General features: G+C 44.8%; 4 protein-coding genes across 8 annotated transcripts; all 4 read right to left on the bottom strand.

Annotated features, from left to right (window-relative positions):
• Positions 1-206: 206 nt before the first annotated feature.
• On the bottom strand, positions 207-4,688 carry LOC122621754 (adenylyl cyclase X E). Of its 2 annotated transcripts, none has more exons than XM_043799733.1 (12): positions 4,612-4,688; positions 4,413-4,553; positions 3,805-3,964; positions 2,974-3,745; positions 2,742-2,842; positions 2,322-2,679; positions 1,790-2,243; positions 1,374-1,735; positions 1,223-1,317; positions 1,017-1,168; positions 828-960; positions 207-769 (listed from the first exon to the last, which is right to left on the bottom strand). In XM_043799733.1, the coding sequence occupies exons 1-12, from the start codon at positions 4,681-4,683 to the stop codon at positions 207-209; spliced, it is 3,363 nt and encodes a 1,120-aa protein (XP_043655668.1). In that variant the 5' UTR covers positions 4,684-4,688. The 2 variants fall into 2 exon arrangements, with proteins under 2 accessions (XP_043655668.1, XP_043655676.1); XM_043799741.1 differs by having other exon boundaries at positions 2,322-2,646.
• A 157-nt stretch (positions 4,689-4,845) lies between these two features.
• On the bottom strand, positions 4,846-9,294 carry LOC122618334 (adenylyl cyclase X E-like). 3 transcript variants are annotated; one of them, XM_043794716.1, is made up of 12 exons: positions 9,105-9,294; positions 8,909-9,049; positions 8,694-8,853; positions 7,753-8,533; positions 7,550-7,650; positions 7,152-7,497; positions 6,602-7,052; positions 6,180-6,541; positions 6,029-6,123; positions 5,808-5,959; positions 5,615-5,759; positions 4,846-5,537 (listed from the first exon to the last, which is right to left on the bottom strand). In XM_043794716.1, exons 1-12 carry the CDS (start codon positions 9,204-9,206, stop codon positions 5,026-5,028), a joined length of 3,348 nt encoding a protein of 1,115 aa, XP_043650651.1. In that variant the 5' UTR covers positions 9,207-9,294; the 3' UTR covers positions 4,846-5,025. The 3 variants fall into 3 exon arrangements, with proteins under 3 accessions (XP_043650651.1, XP_043650661.1, XP_043650672.1); XM_043794726.1 differs by lacking the exons at positions 8,694-8,853; positions 8,909-9,049; positions 9,105-9,294 and having other exon boundaries at positions 7,758-7,892; XM_043794737.1 differs by lacking the exons at positions 4,846-5,537; positions 5,615-5,759; positions 5,808-5,959; ... (1 more) ...; positions 6,180-6,541; positions 6,602-7,052 and having other exon boundaries at positions 7,356-7,497; positions 7,758-8,533.
• Positions 9,295-9,389: 95 nt separating this feature from the next.
• Positions 9,390-13,519, bottom strand: LOC122618329 (adenylyl cyclase X E). The gene is made up of 12 exons (XM_043794704.1): positions 13,347-13,519; positions 13,160-13,300; positions 12,942-13,101; positions 12,099-12,882; positions 11,908-12,008; positions 11,509-11,854; positions 11,001-11,451; positions 10,581-10,942; positions 10,423-10,517; positions 10,207-10,358; positions 10,000-10,147; positions 9,390-9,925 (listed from the first exon to the last, which is right to left on the bottom strand). The coding sequence occupies exons 1-12, from the start codon at positions 13,440-13,442 to the stop codon at positions 9,399-9,401; spliced, it is 3,363 nt and encodes a 1,120-aa protein (XP_043650639.1). The 5' UTR covers positions 13,443-13,519; the 3' UTR covers positions 9,390-9,398.
• Positions 13,520-13,581: 62 nt separating this feature from the next.
• On the bottom strand, positions 13,582-17,796 carry LOC122614137 (adenylyl cyclase X E). 2 transcript variants are annotated; one of them, XM_043788630.1, is made up of 12 exons: positions 17,638-17,796; positions 17,444-17,584; positions 17,228-17,387; positions 16,388-17,171; positions 16,230-16,330; positions 15,831-16,170; positions 15,302-15,752; positions 14,888-15,249; positions 14,736-14,830; positions 14,516-14,667; positions 14,306-14,450; positions 13,582-14,179 (listed from the first exon to the last, which is right to left on the bottom strand). In XM_043788630.1, the coding sequence occupies exons 1-12, from the start codon at positions 17,740-17,742 to the stop codon at positions 13,632-13,634; spliced, it is 3,384 nt and encodes a 1,127-aa protein (XP_043644565.1). In that variant the 5' UTR covers positions 17,743-17,796; the 3' UTR covers positions 13,582-13,631. The 2 variants fall into 2 exon arrangements, with proteins under 2 accessions (XP_043644565.1, XP_043644574.1); XM_043788639.1 differs by having other exon boundaries at positions 17,525-17,584.
• Between the last annotated feature and the right edge of the window lie 502 nt (positions 17,797-18,298).

Genomic DNA, 18,298 nt, shown 5'->3' with positions numbered 1-18,298 from the left:
ATAGGCATAGCAAAATCATTAATTATGTTCCGAAATTCGAATGGAAAATGCATGTCACTTTCCGGATCAAGCAGTGGAAGACAATTTCGCAGGTCTTTAAAGAGCTCGTACCGAAAATTAATCTTCATATAGAAAGGAGGATTAGTTTAATTTAAGGTTAACTCATAAAAGCCAGTGCTTAGTTATTTTATTAAAAAAAAATTAACTTAAATACTTTGAAAAGTGTGTCTGGACATGCTGTTAATACTGTTATCAGGATGAGAATAGGTGGACTGCAGCGATATAACCGTGCTGCGCTCCTGGTGACTGGGAAGTCGCGAGGCCGCCTTTGGAATGAAGTTCAGGTTCTCATCAATATCCACCAAATAGGTAGGAATTTGGCCCCGCCCCTTTACAAATGTCAGTCCGCGATATGAACAGGAAATGCCGAAATCTTGCAGAATTTTGGACGACTCCTCGGTCACCTGGATGTGTCCCGGCAGCCCCGTGGATTCCATTCGCGAGGCCATGTTAACCGGATTGCCCCAGATGTCGTAATGGGGCTGTGAGGCACCCACAATGCCGGCCATCACCTCGCCGCTGGAAATGCCGATGGCGATTGTTCCATCCGTAATGTTCCGATCGCCAGCAATGTTCTGGTACACCTCATTGCTTTTGGCCAGGGTTCGCATCATGTCCAGCGCATAGGAGGCCATCACAAAGACCACTTCGTCGAGTTCCCCCTCGTCGTCTACGAACAAAAGTCTTCGGCTGGATCTTTCAAGGTTTCCTGTAACGTATTTTTTTCAATACATTTTTGCTATATTTTTAATGAGATTAATATCTACCAGGAGGTATGTCCGCTTTGCGATTTGTACTAGTGGAGCCAGCAAAGTTGAGATCAAGTCCACACGCCGCCATGTAGGTGCATCCGACGATTTTGATTTTCTCAACCGTGTAATACTCCTTGTAGAACAGCAACTAAAAATGCGATGTTTCAATTAAAAACATAACCTTAATTATAAATATAACCTTACCAAAGTGTCAAATTCGGCAATAATCTCGTTGAGCACTCTTAGGCTTCGCAGATCCATTTCAAAGTTAATTAGCATGGCAAACATGACAGAGACCATTTTATAGTTTTCGGTGTAGAGTTCATGTTTGGCCAAAGAATTAAGATACACATCCACTACCAAATATGTTACGTCAATATCCATATCAATATATCCAATTTGAAACTCACCAATATGAGATGGCAGTATGTTGTTGAGGATAATTATGATCGAATGATTTGTAAGGCTGGCCTCATTCTCCTCTCTCCGCAGATCAACACGCCAGCTGAGAAAACTCGATTGAGCAACAATTAAAATGAATATAATTGATACCGAGCTCACTTGAAGTTTACTTTGTTGGTGAACTCTATTTGGCGCTCCTTCACAAACATAGTCAGGAAGGTGATGCAAATTAAGAGGGCATGGGCGTACTCGGATTTGAGAGAGGGGTTTGTCGTAACGCTGTGATGGAAGACGAAATCGAACTGGAAGAAAATCAGCAGCAGATAGCCGAGCGTCTCCAAAATGGCCACCGCTGTCTTCACCATGATGGGTATGCGGGTGAATGTGAAGGTCAAGCAAATCATCAGGGACAACATGTTGGTCGTCACCCAGGGGTGAAAGCATATCTTGGCTTCTTGAGCATAGTGAAATAGTCTTTCCTCGATATAAGCCATCTCGAATTCTTCGCGTTTGCAGCTCATCTGGTTCAAAGAGTCGCCGTACTATCGTTCTTTTCAAGTTGTTGGATTACTTACCACTATTACGCACATAACAATAAAACTCGATATCACCAGGAAGAGGTATATGCAGATGCGGATGGGCAGGCTGTTGAGTATCCTATCATGGACTTTAAATATGAAGCAACTGAATCGGTTGTAGTGATGGGGCACGCTGTATTGGCCATATCTGGTCCAGCAATACTTCTTGTACCACGCGATGAAGGTCAGGATGGCCTGTAGTATAGCCACTATGGCTGGCAGGATGAAGCAGGAGGGGCATACCACTTGGGTGTCCATCAGTTCAATGTACACCAGGGAGCACCCAACGCACCAGCTCAGAATAATGCTATACTTGAACATATAGTCGGTTTGCTTCAGATAGGCTCTTTCCAAAGCCGGATCGTTGAAGGTCAGGCAAATGTTCAACTGTTGGTGTGCAGGGACTTCTTGCTCTGTGTTGTATCGACAGATGCCGAATAGCCTTTTGGGACTGTGATGAGGGTTTTCATTTAGAAAAATACTTAATGTTACTAAATGTTGGTCAAAGACCTATCCTCTGTGTACTTACTTAATTGCACTAACCGGCATCTTGCGAAACTCTTCGCGCAACTCTTCGTGGAAAACCGCCCGAATATTTTGATTAGCAGAGTCACTCAGTCTTGGTTTTGCTCCCATGTCGCACAGGGAGAGGGCATGTAGTTCGCTAAGAAACTCGTCACTATCTTCTTTATCCATTTGAAAGTCTTCCCGAACTGTATATGTTCCTACTCTGTATTTTTTCAGAATGGGATGTTCCCGGGCTTTTTCAGGTCCATCCTCAATCGCAAAGCGATCAACATCCAGATGGTTCAAAGTGGCACTACTTATGTGCACGGCTCCCGGCACTCCAGTTGCTTCCAGGACATTGGCAATGTTAACATCCAATCCTAGAAGAAATCGGGAAGCAGTTGTAACCAACTGCAAGTCATAGTTCGCAATGTCCAGTTACCCCATATGTCGAACTGCAGCTTGGCCTCCCCGATGACCCCTGCAAACAGATTGCCCGAGTGAACTCCAATGCGCATATTGATGTCCAAGCTGTGTATGTCCCTGAAAATTGGATCCAGGAACAGAACTGATTATTTGGGAAGTTTAAAAGAAAAGTGAATAAGCATCATATATGTATTCGTATCTTCCACATTTGTGCATGAACGCCACCCAATTTGACACACTGAACTTACCGCACCTCCATGATGTGGGTGATCATGGAGAGGCCTAGGGAAACACAGTTGTTGGCATGATCGGGATCGGGGTCAGACAGACCCGCCACACAGTAGTAGCAGTCCCCCAGGAACTTGATGCGCTGCACCTTGAAGCGGGAGGCAGCCATGTCGAATCTGCCGTAGAGATCGTGCAGGACCTTCACCAATTTTTCAACCGTCAGTGTGGTGGTCAGCTGAGTGTAGTTCACTACGTCTGCATACAGGATGGAGACATCGGGATGGATCTGGATGGCCATTGTGCGCTCCATGGATGTCCAGGAGTGAATGCCTTGCTTGGCCATTATGATCCTGCCCTGAATGTCCTTCTGCAGGGGCAGCGAGATCTGCGGCGGCAAGATGCTGTCCAGCAACTGCTTCTCCTGCAGCCGGGCGTTGCGCAGCCAGATCTTCTCCTTGATGTACTGGTGTCTGTCCAGGAAGGAGGAGCGCACCACCGTGTCGTTCATAACGCGGTAGAATATGCCCACGAGATTAAGGCATAGGTAGTGCACAATGTCTACCGACATTCCGCCGACTGAGAACAGTGCAGACATGAACTCCACAAAGCCCTGGGCAATGAAGAGCACGAAGTAGAGTATATAGATGCCGGACACCAACAGAGCCAGAAGGACTGCCCCGCTTATGAAGTGGATCGGCAGGAACATGTATATCATGTAAAGTATGTAGGTGTCGTAGAATGTGCCCAGTATCCAGTTGTGCGCATAGTTGTGGTAAATCGATTCAGTTAGGTCTACAAGAAAATACTTGGATATGAAGTTACTGCATCAATGACGTTGACCAAATACTAACCAGCGAATACCAAAGTCAGGGAGGCAAATATCGAGCTGGCATACATATACCACGTGTGCTTCGCTATAAATTCATCGCAGAAGTTAACACTCAGCACAAGTATAAGCACCAATGAGCATCCCATGGAAAGGGCCACGTCAAAATAGATAATTGATCGGCGCTACAGGAGGTGCAATAAGGTGTATAATAATATTACAGTACCATAAAAATAAAGGGGTTATAGAAATTTACAAAATGAAGGAAAATTCCTCGAAGGTCTGTAGCGCATAACGTTCGAATGGAGTGCTTGAATTCTGAGGAGCTGTTATTGCTGGGCACACTATAGGATTCGGCACTAGCTCGTCGGATTTAGGTTCTGGAGGACTTGCTCATACAGGCTGTAACATTATCTACACTTTGATCTCCACAAAAAAAATATAATAATACTAATTTGGTTAAGGTTTACTAATAGCTAGCATAGCCGCTAAGTTCGGCATTCGACCATAAATCCAGTGCAGCATACCTTCAGACGAATCAATCCACAGATCCAAAAGGTCGCTTTCCATGTTGTATTAAACATTTTGTGCCCTTTTTGCTCTGAATTTGTGGGAAAGTTAGGCGGTTCTTACCTCAATTGTGGCTAAAAGTAGGGCACAGTGCAGACTGGTGACGAAAATATGCAGCATAAAGAAAGTGAGGAGGTAACTCTTCCAAAGGCGTATCCGATACAATCGGAACTCGCTCTCCAAGCGCAAGTCTGCACACCTGGCCTGGAATATTCAGATTTATCAAATAAAATTTTGTGTAGCTCTAAACACAATGTTTTACCTTAAGGTAGCCGGGCTCCCACATGCGTTCCCGTGCATAATCGAGCTGACAACTTCCTCGGACGCTAGGCATTTTGATTTATAAGATTATCTTATATATTAACCTGGCTTTGTTTTTGATTGACAAGACTCAAAAGAACAATGGGAGCATTGATCACTAAGCCTACTTGAAAATGGTTTTTCTTTTAATAAAAATAATATGCATAGCATTCCAAAAATTGGGATAAAAACGTTATAAGATATTAAAAATATATATTTTCCAAATAATTTTTACAAGACTCGAGCCTTTACATCATTTTGTATGGCTACGCATCTCAAATTTTTCAGCCAAGAACTACGAACTCAAAATCTGAGAGACGTAGCCAACAATATGCATTTGCGATTTGGTTTCCATATTGTGATAAACAAACGATTTCTATTTGTCCTTGGAGCCGTCCAGGTCATGGGTTAGATGTATTGTTACGGGTCTCTCCAAAAGGCTAACGCTTTTGCTGGATATGAACTTTAGGTCTTTATCGATGCCCACAAAGTAGGTGGGAATTTCGCCACGGCCCTTCACGAAGGTCATGCCACGATACATGCACAGAATATCGAACTCCTGGAGAATATTGGCTGTCTCCTGTGTAACCTGTATATGTCCAGACAAGCCAGTCGATTCCATTCGCGAGGCCATATTGACCGGGTTTCCCCAGATGTCGTAGTGCGGCTGGGAAGCCCCCACCACGCCGGCCATTATCTGACCCGTGGAGATACCGATCTTTATCTCACTGGTGGACAAGGCTTGATCGAAGAGTTTGCCGGCGTAAGCCTTGTTGCACACAGACAGGACACGCATCAGGTCCAGAGCAAAAGTGGTCATTATAAAAGCCACCTCGTCATGGTCGTTTTCCCTTACTGTTGACTCTTGACGACTGCGCACCTGCTCCACTGAAATAGTCGGATACACCCACATACAATTAGAAAACATTTGCTTCGTATTTGGGTCGTCATGCATTGGTACTAACTTTCGGAGGACATGGATGCACTTCCGAACTTCGAGGAGCTATCAGGATTCTCGATCAGACTGTAGTCCAATCCACAGGCTGCCATATAAGTGCAGCCCACGACTTTGATCTTCTCGACTACGTAATATTCCTTGTACGCATACAGCTGCAATCGAAGGGTATAATATATAATAGAATCGATACAATAGCTCACCAGTCTGTCGAACTCCGTGATGATATCATTTAGCACTCTTAGGCTGGGCAAATCCAATTGAAAATTAGTGAGCATGGCAAACATGACCGATACCATTCGATAGTTTTCATGGTAGAGCTCGTGTTTGGCTAACGAATTGAGATATACCTCGACTGCGAAGGAGAAACGAGAATATGTAAACAGTAAGTACTATTCCCATTGGATATTCATTGAAAACTGACCAACGTGGGATGGAAGAATGTTGTTGAGCAGGATTATGATGGACTGGTTGGTTACATCGGCCGACTTTTGCTTCTTTTGCAAATCCAAGTTGAGCCTGTGATCGGCAAAAAATTCAGCTGAGTTTAAGAATGTATTGGCAATGGAAATTACTTGTAGTTCATTTTAGTATTGAACTCCGACTGACGCTCCTTCGCGTACATAGTCATTACCATCATGCACACCCTGCTGGAGTGCGCTATTTCAGCCTTCAGGAAGGGACATGTGGTTTCACTGTGCTCGAAAATGAAACTGAACTGGAAAAACACAATCACCACGAAAATCACTGCTTCGAGGCAACCGATGAAGGTCTTGAGGGCGAAGGGGATCCGGGCGAAGGTGTAACTCATTCCCAGGATCAAGGCCATCATGTTCGTACAGGCCCACGGGTGGAAGCAGGAAAACGGATCCCTTTCATAGTGAAAGAGCTTGCTCTGAATGATGTCCAACTCATATTCTTCTGGGTCACAGTTTATCTTTGGGCATGCAAATATATTAATGATAGCTGTATGCTAGGCAGCTATGGCATAACTCACTAATGTCAAGGACAATACCATGAAATAGCACAATATTATCATCACGTAGACAATGAGGCGAAGGACAAAGCTGTGCTGGATCTTCTCAAACGTGTGGAACATCGCACAGCTGAGTTTGCTGTAACTCTTGTGCTCGTCCTGTCTACTACGCCACCAACACACTTTCTTGTACCAGCAGATGATTAGTAGCGAAGTCAGAATGAGGAACGCGACCGTGTCAATTACGGCACCCGTATACCACAAGTCTGTGTTGTTCGCGTACTGGATGTAAATGAGACAGCACCCGATTCCCCAGCTGAGCAGCACTGAGTATTTAAAAATATAATCCGGGTGATGCAAATAGTCCCATTCTAGAGATTTGTCCTTAAATGCCACACAAAAAATGCCCAAATCGCGTTCGACTTTCTCGTGCTTCAAATCTCTCTCCCGTCGCGACCAAGGGAATCGAAACCTGGAGTAGTAGATAGATAATTTCCATTTGAAAAATTCCGATTTTTCTTTAGTCCCTCTGCCATCCTTACACAGGTGAACAGTTTTTCCCCATACTCACTTGAAACCCCCAACCGGCATCTTGCTAAATTCCTCACGCAACTCCTCGGACAGTGAAATGGCTTGCGAAATCTGGGATTTTCGGTTAGATCCCACGGTCTTGAGGTCCAGGTTACGAACGGACCTAACGGAGCTATCACCCAAAACTGAATTGCGGAATGGTAGGGCGGCGAGGAGGTAGGTGCTCATCGGATGTTTCTGCAGCTCGGGATTCCTCTGGGCCGCTTCCGTGCCCGGGAATATCTTGTACTCCGCAGCGTTCAAGCTACTAAGAGTTCGTCCACTAACATGCACATAGCCGGGCTTTCCGGTCGATTCCAGCAGACTGGCGATGTTCACGTCAGTACCTGAAACAGTGTCGAATAAGTTTTGGGCCATAGACCTAATAATATGTCGTACCCCATACGTCGTATTGCAGCTTAGTCTCGCCGATCACACCTGCAAACAGAGTTCCCGAATGGACGCCAATTCGCATGTCTATATCCAAAGAACGTTTCACACTGCGGGCGAAAGGGTATATAAAACATATATATGATGCTGCCGATGCGAAACACCATAAATAATAGATTGTAAACCTATCGGCAGCCTAGTAACCAACATACCGCACCTCCTTAATGTTGGCAATCATGGAAATGCCCAGGGATACAGCCATTTTGGCGTGATCCGGGTCAGGCTGCCCCAAACCCGCCACACAGTAGTAGCAATCGCCGAGGAACTTGATGCGCTGCACCTTGAAGGAGGAGGCAGCCATGTCGAATCTGGCGTACAGGTCGTGCAGGACCTTCACCAACTTCTCCACCGTCAGTGTCGTCGTCAAATAGGTGTAGTTCACCACATCTGCATACAGGATGCTGACATCGTGGTGAATCTGGATGGACATAAAGCTTTCTCTTGCCCGGGAACTACCCAAATGGTAGTAGTCGTTATCGGGCCGCATGATCTTGTCTTTTATACTTTTCTGAATGGGCTTTGCAATCTGAGGTGGAAGTATGCTGTCCAGTAGCAACGACTCTTGACGGCGAGCTTGGCGTAGCCAAATCTCCTCCTTGATGAACTGATATCGGTCCAGGAAAGAGGAGCGCACCATGGTGTCGTTCATGATTCTGAAAAATATTCCCATCATATTGAAACCCAGGTAGTGGAAAAAATCTATTGATACTATATCCAAACCATAAACATATTTTGGAAGATCATGCTCGGTAAACACTATATAGTGAATGTAGTATAGCAAATAAATAACACTGACAGAGATGGCAAGCAGAGCTGCTCCCATGATCGAAGGAATTGGCAGGAACATGTAGATCATGCAGAGCACAAAGACATCGTACGAGGTACTAAGAGGCCAGTCGGAATGGTAAAAATGATAAGCGGTATGCGCAATATCTGAAAACAACAGAAAACACTGTAGTTCAGTGCATGTGGGAGGGAGATGTGGATCGTAAAGATCAACTAATTTTCAATGTATGTGGTACACCCAATTACTTTACGAGTGACTGGTGTAACTAATCGATGAAATAGTAGAAACCAAAGCTTTTAAACTTACCACCCAAAACCACCACATATGCCGACAAAGTCGAGGTGACAGTCAAGACCCACCTGTGGCGAGTTACAAATGTTTCGAAGAAATTGATGCTCAGGAAGCCCGTGACTAAAATCAACGATCCTCCGTCAAACATCAGATTCAGGTAGATGTAATTTTTGTACTGCGTAGATGTAAGATACGTTAAAACACCCAGAGTTCTCGCTAAAAACGCATACCTCGGTAAATGCCCACTTGATTGCATGAAGACCTACGATCACTAGTATTAACAAGGGGTAGAAAACGGTGAGGTAACTGATCATCAAGCGAATCTTGTATTTCATATATTCCTCCTCTAAGTCCAAGTCCTTACATTTGGCCTACCGATATGCGTAGGTTGCATTCAAGAACCTGAAATCTGAGCCAATACCTTACCTTCAAATAACTGAGTTCCCACAGGCATTCATTAGTATATTCCAGATGACATCGCCTAAACCTTTCCCTGTACGGCGTTTTACAAGTATATTTTTTGTTCATATTTTAAAATTGTATATTTTTTTTTGGTCGTTTCAGTATTGTATGTATGACAATTGAGTACTAGGACTAAGCCTGCTAAGAGCCACAAACTGCCTCCATTTTACATATGAGAAAGCTTATTTTCATTTAACAATTACAATTATGTTTAGGGTATAAAAGGTGAAAATATCTAATTTGAGGTTTGAAAATGTCTTAGCTGGATTCACTTGAAGTTGAAACGGGATTTGGCACCAGAGATGCCAAGACTGAAAAACGCTTTGAATTATTCCTGTTCTTCTTATTGGAGGCAATAAACCTCAAGTTCTCATCGATGCCCACAAAGTAAGTGGGAATTTCACCACGACCCTTCACAAAGGTCATGCCACGATACATGCACAGAATATCGAACTCCTGGAGAATATTGGCTGTCTCTTCCGTCACCTGGATGTGTCCAGGCAGCCCTGTCGATTCCATCCGGGAAGCCATATTGACCGGGTTTCCCCAAATGTCGTAGTGCGGCTGAGAGGCACCCACCACGCCGGCCATCAACTCGCCGGTTGAAATTCCGATGCAGATCTCTCCGGTGGATAGAGACCGATCGAAGGGTTTACCCGCGTATGCCTTGTTGCAGACGGAGAGCACTCGCATCAGGTCCAAGGCAAACGTGGTCATTATAAAGGCCACCTCATCGTGGTCGTAATCTACGCCTTTGGACTCCTTGCGATACATCACCTGTTCCACTAAAAGAAAGAATTTATGAACGAAACGTTTTAGCCTCTTAACCATAGGAAATCCATCCAGACGGCGTACTTACTTTCGGATGTGAAAGAGGAGGTAGTAACCTGTGTTTTGCTTCCAAATTTTGACTTGGCCAGGGTAAAATCAAGTCCACAAGCTGCCATATAAGTGCAGCCCACGACTTTGATCTTCTCGACGACATAGTATTCCCTGTAGGCACTTAACTGCGGTCGGAAGGTACTGATAACTTACAGTAGTGCAACCAATGCATACCAATACTTACCAATCTATCGAACTCCGATATAATGTCGTTTAGCACTCGTAAGCTGGGCAAATCCATTTGAAAATTGATGAGCATGGCGAACATGACGGACACCATTTTGTAGTTTTCGTAGTACAGTTCGTGATGGGCTACTGAATCGAGATAAACCTCGACTGGGGGTGAAAAGGTTTTGGATAAGAACCGTACTCTTTGGCTAATATTTGGGTAAGAACTGACCAACATGGGAGGGAAGAATGTTAGTGAGCAGAATTTTGATGGATTTGTTTGTGAGGTCGGCCGCCTTTTGCTTGCTTTGCAAATCCTGATTGATCCTGTTGGGAGGTCAAAAATTGACTTTATTGAAAAGCAGCAAGGGAAGAGCACTCAAACCATACTTGAAGTTCATCTTAGTATTGAACTCTGACTGACGCTCCTTTGCGTACATGGTGAGTAACATCATGCAAACCCGAAGACAGTGGGCTATTTCCGCCCTCATAAATGGAGTGATGGTGGCACTGTGCTGGAAGATGAATGAGAACTGGAAGACTACGATTATGAAGTAGGCAAAGGTCTCGCAGCAGCAAATGATTATCTTGAGGGCAAATGGAATGCGGGCGAAGGTGTAGCTTACGCCCAGGATCAGAGAAATCATGTCTGTGAAGACCCACGGATTAAAACAGTTGTCAGTAACAATGTCATAGTGATAGAGCTTGCTATTGATGACATCCAGCTCGTACTGATTTTTGTCACAGTTTAGCTTAATGGAAGGATAAAACTCGTTAACGCAGAGGTGTGCTAAGTAGCTCGAGACTTACTAATATCGTGGAGATTACCAAGTAGTAGCTGCCAATTATAATAATATAGATAGTGACTCGCAGGACGAAACTGAGCTGGATTCTCTCAAAAGTCTTGAACAGCATGCAGCTGACTCTGCCATACACTATTGTGTCATTTTCTCCACTTCTCCACCAACACACTTTCTTGAACCAGGAGATGAAGAGCAGTGAAGTCAGGAAGGTAAACACAGCCACGTCGATCATGATGCACTCTGTACAAATGGCGGATTTGTCGTTCACTACCTGGATGTAGATGAGGCAGCAGCCAATTCCCCAAGCCAGCAGCATTGAGTATTTCCAGATGAAATCTGGCTTATGCAAATAATTCCTCTCCAGAGACGAGTCCTTGAACGCCACACAAAATATGCCTAACTCGTGTTTGACTTTCTCATCACTCGCCTTTGGGTCTCGGCAGCACGGCGATCGAACTCTGCACATAATTGTCATTTGTCATTTGATTATCTTTCAAATATCAATTGACACCCACCTGAAGCCTCCCACTGGCATCTTTCTAAACTCCTCGCGCAGCTCATTCGATATTAAGGTAGGCCTCAGGATCGCGCTTTTCCGGGACTCTCCCAATGCGTTTATGTCGATGTCAGCGTAAGAGTGCACTGCCTCCACAGATCTGACTGAGTTGCGACTTGGAACGGCCGTCAGAAGGTAGGTGCTCATTGGATGCTTCTGCAGTATGGGATCCTTTTGGGCCGCTTCCGTTCCTGGAAACACCGTGTACTGAGCTACGTTCAAGCTACTCAAGGTGCGACCACTAACGTGGACGTAACCGGCTTTTCCGGTTGACTCCAGCCGATTGGCAATATCCACGTCGGGACCTATGAAGTCAATTATCAGATCAAGATGCCACATACACCTAGTTAGGACCTACCCCATATGTCATACTGCAGCTTTGCATGTCCGATCACACCTGCGAGCAAAGTTCCTGAATGTACCCCTATTCGCATGTCGATATCCAATGCACGGTAGGTCCTTTGGATAGGAGGGTTATATGAATGCGGAGATCATTTTGGTGGCTTGGTTTATAGGTGATTCTGGTCTAAATAGTTGTGGAAAACATACCTCACCTCCTGGATGTTTGCAATCATGGAAATGCCCAGAGATACAGCCTTACTGGCGTGATCCGGGTCAGATTCCCCTAGTCCAGCCACACAGTAGTAGCAATCGCCGAGGAACTTGATGCGCTGCACCTTGAAAGTAGAGGCAGCCATATCGAATCTGCCGTAAAGATCGTGCAGGACCTGCACCAACTTCTCCACCGTCAGTGTCGTCGTCAACTGGGTGTAGTTCACCACATCTGCATACAGGATGGACACGTCGGGATGGATTTGGATGGCCATAAAGTTTTCTGTTCGCCGGGGATTGGCGAGGAAGCGGTCTGAATCGCTTTCGGACGACATGATCCTGTCCATAATGCTATGTTGGATGGGCTTTGCAATCTGAGGGGGCAGAATGCTGTCCAGGAGCATCGACTCTTGTTGCCGAGCTTGTCGAAGCCATATCTCCTCCTTGAGGAACTGGTGGCGGTCCAGGAAAGAGGAGCGCACCATGGTGTCGTTCATGATCCGGAAGAAAATCCCCATCAGGTTAAAACCCAGATAGTGAAATATGGCGACGCAAACCGTACTAAGGTCATGAACCATATCCTCAATTTCTTCATTGTCGTGCATTAAAAAGGAAATGAATAATCCAACGTAAATAACACTGACAGAGGAGGCTAGTAGGGCTGCTTCCCTGATCGAGGGAATTGGCAGGAACATGTAAATCATGCAGAGCACGAAGACGTCGTATGCTGAATTTAGAGGCCAATGGCTCTTGAAATGGTACACTAATATCTGAAATATATCTACAAATTATAGACAGTAAGGGATAACAGTTTACAGTATCAAAGCTTATGAGACTTACCAACTAATACCACAATATACGCGGACAAAATCGAGGTGAGCACCATTACCCACCTGTGGCGAAGCACAAAGCGCTCAAGGAAATTGATGCTCAATATGCCAGTAACAGTAACTAATAAAATTGCAGCCGATAACATTTCGAAGTAGATGATTTTTTTTTGCTGCAAAGAAGCTTCTGATAAACTAGAAGCGCTTTATGGACCACCTTTGAACTCTCACCTCAGAGAAAATCCATGGGAATACTTCACAGCCCAAAACCACAAATATAAACAAAGGGAAGAAGACGGTGAGGTAACTGATCATAAGGCGGATCTGATATATCTTGTACTCTTCTTCTAGGCACGATTCCCTACATTTGGCCTACGAAGAAAACATTAAGTATCCTAAAGGTTTGGGTATTTTTCACCTTTAAATAGCTCGGTTCCCACTGTCGCTCATCGCTGTAGTCCAGATTACATTTGTTCCTATTGATTGGCTTCTTAAACGCTGTTTTCCTGTTCATATTTTCGAAATTTGAAAAAACTTTTTTACAAAAATTATCTACACTACTATTGCCAAGTCCTTAAAGATTTTAGAAACTATTTCGTATCTCGATTTAAAATAGAATGATATTCCACGCACATTGATTGAAAAGCATAAGGTTACATATCAAAAATATATATTTCAGAAATGCTTGAAAAAATATATCAAATTATTCGCTAGATTCTGGTTGACTGGAACTCCTCCTGAGGCTGTCCGGATCTAGTGAAGACATAACTGAGAAACGTCTTGACAAACTGCGATTGACCAATTTTGCTGACATAAATTTGAGGTTCTCGTCGATGCCCACAAAATAGGTGGGTATGTCACCACGACCCTTCACAAAGGTCATGCCGCGGTATATACACTTAATGTCGTACTCCTGGAGAATTTTCGCCGACTCCTCCGTCACCTGGATGTGTCCAGGCAGCCCTGTCGATTCCATTCGGGAAGCCATATTCACTGGGTTTCCCCATATGTCGTAGTGAGGCTGAGAAGCCCCCACCACGCCGGCCATTATCTCGCCACTGGAGATCCCGATGCAGATCTTCCCGTTGGACATGGACCGCTCGAAAAGAGTGCTCGAGTACGCCCGGTTGCACGCCGCAAGGGTTCGCATCAGGTCCAGGGCGAAGGTGGTCATGATGAAGACCACCTCATCGTTGTTCGAATCGCTGTCGAAGTTCTCGTCCGTCATTCTGTGATTACGAGCGTGTTCCACTGGAATGGGGATTGGAGTACAATTAGTAGTTAGAAAGTATATTTGTGTACTTTATGCAACGTTTAGAAACACAGTAAAGTATTTGAAAACTATAGCTACTCTTATGTGGTTGATTCCCTACATACCCTCAACATGTAGTGAACTATTGCGAAAGTGATTGCTTTGGCGACTGTTTGAGGCCAGGTTGAAGTCCAGTCCACAAGCTGCCATATAAGTCCAGCCAACGACTTTGATCTTCTCAACTACGTAATATTCCCTGTAAGCAGTCAACTGCGAATATGCGAAATAGAAATATTACTCGTAGAATACCAATGGATGCGGTAAAAGGAGCTCACCAGTCTATCGAATTCAGTTATGATGTCGTTGAGCACTCGGAGGCTTGGCAAGTTCATGGGAAAATTGATGAGCATGGCAAACATGACTGATACCATTCGATAGTTTTCATAGTAGAGTTCGTGCTTGGCTAATGAATTGAGATAGAGGTCAACTGTTGAAGAAAGCGAATGAATCAAAGCCGTTAATGTTTATTCTGTGAAAACATCTTTCAAAACTGACCAACATGAGAAGGAAGGATGTTATTGAGCAGGATTATGATGGACTGGTTTGTTAGGTCGGCCGCCTTTTGCTTGTTTTGCAAATCCACGTTTAGCCTGTTAGGAGCACGAGGATTTATTTGATTAGGGGCAAGATGTAGAGTCACAACATACTTATAGTTCATTTTAGTATTGAACTCTGACTGACGCTCCTTTGCGTACATCGTGAGTAACATCATGCACACCCGAAGACAGTGAGCTATTTCCGCCTTCATAAATGGAGTTGTGGTGGCACTGTGCTGGAAAATGAATGAGAACTGAAAAAACACGATTAACAAGTAGGCAAGGGTCTCGCAGCAGCTAATGATTATCTTGAGGGCAAATGGAATCCGGGCGAAGGTGTAGCTTACGCCCAGGATCAGAGAAATCATGTTTGTGAAGACCCAGGGATGGAAGCAGGTATCCCGATCCATTTCGTAGTGATAGAGCTTGCTCTCGATGTAGCTCAACTCATACAAGTCGCGGTCACAGTTTAGCTGCAAACTCAGAATTCATTACAACGAATAAATGATATTGTCTAAAACTCACCATTATCAAGGAGATCACAGCGTAGTAGCATAGTAAGATCCCCAGATAGACGGTAATGCGCAGAGACACACTGTGTTGGATCTTTTCAAAAGTGTGAAACGCGAAGCAGCTGTATTTTCCGTAGATTTTGAACTCGTAGCGTCCACTTTTCCACCAGCACACGTTTTTGTACCACGCGAGGCACAGCAAGAAACTCAAAAAAAAGAACGTGACCAGGTCGACCACAATGCATGAAGTGCAGGAAAAGTTGTTGGTCACTATCTGGATATAGATCAGGCAGCACCCGATGCCCCAGGCCAGCAGCATTGAGGACTTGAAGATGAAGTCCGGCTGGTGCAGGTAGTTCCATTCCAGAGAAGAGTCCTTGAACGCCGCACAAAATATCCCGATCTCGCGCTGGGCCTTCTTGTGAGTGTCCAAGCTGGTCCTCCCACAGCAGGCCGAGTTAAAGCTATGCAGTAAATTGACAATAAATTATGAGAAGTTGTATTATATGAACACAGCAAATGTTACACAGCATTCGATATACCTAATGCCCCCAACTGGCATATTCCGGAACTCTTCGCGCAACTCATCGGTCATTGATGATTGACTTGGCCTGCCCGACCGGATCCGTTCGATTGATCTTATTTCGAGAAAGGAATCGGACAAAATTCCACCAAGTGAAGATATGACTGACTCGCGGGCCACTTGGCCAGTGAGTAGATAGGTGCTTATATACTGCAGCACTGGATCCTTTCGAGCCTTTTGCGTACCAGTTAATATAGTATAGTCCGCTGGATTCAGCATACTTAGGGTTCGTCCACTAACGTGAACGTAACCCGGTCTCCCAGTGGACTCCAGATGATTGGCGATCTCCACGTCGGTACCTGACGATGTTATGGGTCAAATTACACTAAATGAATTACTTTCTACTGGTCAAGAGTACCCCATATGTCGAACTGCAGCTTGGCCTCGCCGATAATGCCAGCGAGAAGAGACCCCGAATGAACACCTATGCGCATGTCGATGTCCAATCCGCGTTCAGCCCTGTCGAATGGTGAAGTTGTAAGTTGCAATAGACCCTATTTTCAATAGCCAACGTACCGAACTTCCTGGATGTTGGAAATCATGGATATTCCCAAGGACACGCAACACTTCGCGTGATCTGGATCCGGAGTAGTCAAACCAGCCACACAGTAGTAGCAATCGCCGAGGAACTTGATGCGCTGCACCTTGAAATTAGAGGCAGCGATATCGAAGCGGCCGTATAGATCGTGCAGGACCTTCACCAGATTTGCCACCGTCAATGTCGTTGTCAGGTGGGTGTAGTTCACCACGTCTGCATACAGGATGCTGACATCGGGATGAATTTGGATGGCCATGAAGCTTTCCGTCCTAATGGAATTTATTAGGTAGCGTTCGGAGTTGTTCTCGGACTGGGTTATTTTGCTCTTGATTTTCTCCTGCACGGGTTTCGCAATCTGCGGCGGTAGTATGCTGTCCAGCAGTATTGATTCCTGAAGCAGGGCATGGCGCAACCAAGTCTCCTCCATGATGAACTGGTGGCGGTCCAGGAAGGAGGCGCGCACCATGGTGTCGTTCATGATGCGAAAGAATATGCCCATCATGTTGAAGCCCAGGTTGTGTAATATGTCAGTGGATATCACATCGAAGCCGAAACTATCGCGCTCAGTGTACACCGCGTTGAAAGTGAGCGAGTGTATAAAGAAGACCACATATATGAGACTGACTGAGGATGCCAATACGGCAGCTCCCTTGATCGAGGGAATCGGCATGAACATGTAGATCATGCAGAGGGCGAAGACGTCGAATGAGGTGTTCAGGGGCCAGTTGTGCACGTAATAGTGATACGTGATCAGAGCAATATCTGAAAATGAACAGTCTGCGGAGTGAATACTCCAGTGTATAATTGGGTAAGCTCACCTGTGAGTACCACCATATATACCGAGAGCACTGAGGTGACTATCATGATCCATTGGTGGCGACTGACAAGTTTTTCGCAAAAATTAATGCTCAACAAGGTTAATACGAGTATAGTGTTTGATGCTCTGACAATCAAGTTAACGGCCACGTAATTGTATTGCTGCATAAGAGTTTAATTGGCTAAAATAGCTTAGTGGGTTAACCATAGAATATCACCTGTACGCAAAGCAGCTCGATTGTCAAAAAGCTTATGCTTAGAATTATGAACAATAGGTAGAAAATAGTGAGGTTACTGACCATCAGACGGACCTGGTAGTGTCTATACTCCTCCTCCAAATTTAGCTCCTTGCATTTTTCCTTCAGACGAAAAGAAAACCTTGTTAACTGAATTAGGGTGGACCCTGGCTTACCTTCAAGTAACTGTGTTCCCAAAGCCGCTCGTCAGCATAGTCGAGATGACATGGTTTAAGCCTCCTTCTTCTCGATTTCCTCGAGTTACTTTTGGGAAAGTTCATGGTGTTGGCTTGTGTTCTGTGTAAATTAACTTAAAATGAGTGTAGGAAATAAGCTTGCTATGTTTCTTTTATTTGTAAAAAGTTGTCTTCCTAAAGTCTTGCTTATGACTCTTCGTTTGAGGTGTTTTCAGATTTAGACAAAATGTTGGCCATAGCTTGAGCTTAACTACTGCCATTTGTTGTTGACCGCGAGGACACCGGAAGACTGTGCCTGAAAGGAGTTTTCAGACGTAGATCTCCACTTGAAATGTGAAGAGAAGTTAAAAGGCTTGTGCCCAATTCAGGATACGTGGCAAAATCAATGTCGGTCCCAAAAATTTCACTTATTCCTGGAACCGCATGCAGTTTGACGGGCGGTCTGCTGCTCCGGCTTCTCGGCCATCTGCTGTGTTGTGTTTTGCGGTTTTATTGGTTTGCGCCAGCACATTCCATTTGCAAAATGATTGGAATTTATGCTTACAGATTAGATGGCCTCGTAGGAGCGAAAGCTCAACCCTGCCAGCCCACAGTTCTCCGCATTGGGATTGGCACTTTCAACATGGCCCAAAACCCGGTT

Source organism: Drosophila teissieri, chromosome 2L (assembly GCF_016746235.2).
Source record: "Drosophila teissieri strain GT53w chromosome 2L, Prin_Dtei_1.1, whole genome shotgun sequence".
In the NCBI taxonomy this organism is placed as follows: domain Eukaryota; kingdom Metazoa; phylum Arthropoda; class Insecta; order Diptera; family Drosophilidae; genus Drosophila; species Drosophila teissieri.
Note: the sequence above shows the minus strand (reverse complement) of the source record. Positions and strands in the feature narration are given on the sequence as shown.

Bases quoted from the DNA above. Each gene is read 5' to 3' on its own strand.
- LOC122621754 (XM_043799733.1), bottom strand. From the start codon at position 4,683: ATGCCTAGCGTCCGAGGAAGTTGTCAGCTCGATTATGCACGGGAACGC. The intron at 2,680-2,741 runs GTAACTGGACAT...GATTTCTTCTAG, and splicing joins GCTGCAGTTCGACATATGGG to GATTGGATGTTAACATTGCC. The intron at 1,318-1,373 runs GTGAGCTCGGTA...GAGTTTTCTCAG, and splicing joins ACCAACAAAGTAAACTTCAA to CTGGCGTGTTGATCTGCGGA.
- LOC122618334 (XM_043794716.1), bottom strand. From the start codon at position 9,206: ATGAACAAAAAATATACTTGTAAAACGCCGTACAGGGAAAGGTTTAGG. The intron at 9,050-9,104 runs GTAAGGTATTGG...GCATATCGGTAG, and splicing joins GGGAACTCAGTTATTTGAAG to GCCAAATGTAAGGACTTGGA. The intron at 8,534-8,693 runs GTAAGTTTAAAA...TGTTGTTTTCAG, and splicing joins ATATGTGGTGGTTTTGGGTG to ATATTGCGCATACCGCTTAT.
- LOC122618329 (XM_043794704.1), bottom strand. From the start codon at position 13,442: ATGAACAGGAAAACAGCGTTTAAGAAGCCAATCAATAGGAACAAATGT. The intron at 12,009-12,098 runs GTATGTTTTCCA...TCCTATCCAAAG, and splicing joins GCAAACATCCAGGAGGTGAG to GACCTACCGTGCATTGGATA. The intron at 9,926-9,999 runs GTAAGTACGCCG...TCTTTCTTTTAG, and splicing joins CTCCTCTTTCACATCCGAAA to TGGAACAGGTGATGTATCGC.
- LOC122614137 (XM_043788630.1), bottom strand. From the start codon at position 17,742: ATGAACTTTCCCAAAAGTAACTCGAGGAAATCGAGAAGAAGGAGGCTT. The intron at 16,331-16,387 runs GTACGTTGGCTA...ACCATTCGACAG, and splicing joins TCCAACATCCAGGAAGTTCG to GGCTGAACGCGGATTGGACA. The intron at 15,250-15,301 runs GTGAGTTTTAGA...CTGAGTTTGCAG, and splicing joins CTGTGATCTCCTTGATAATG to CTAAACTGTGACCGCGACTT.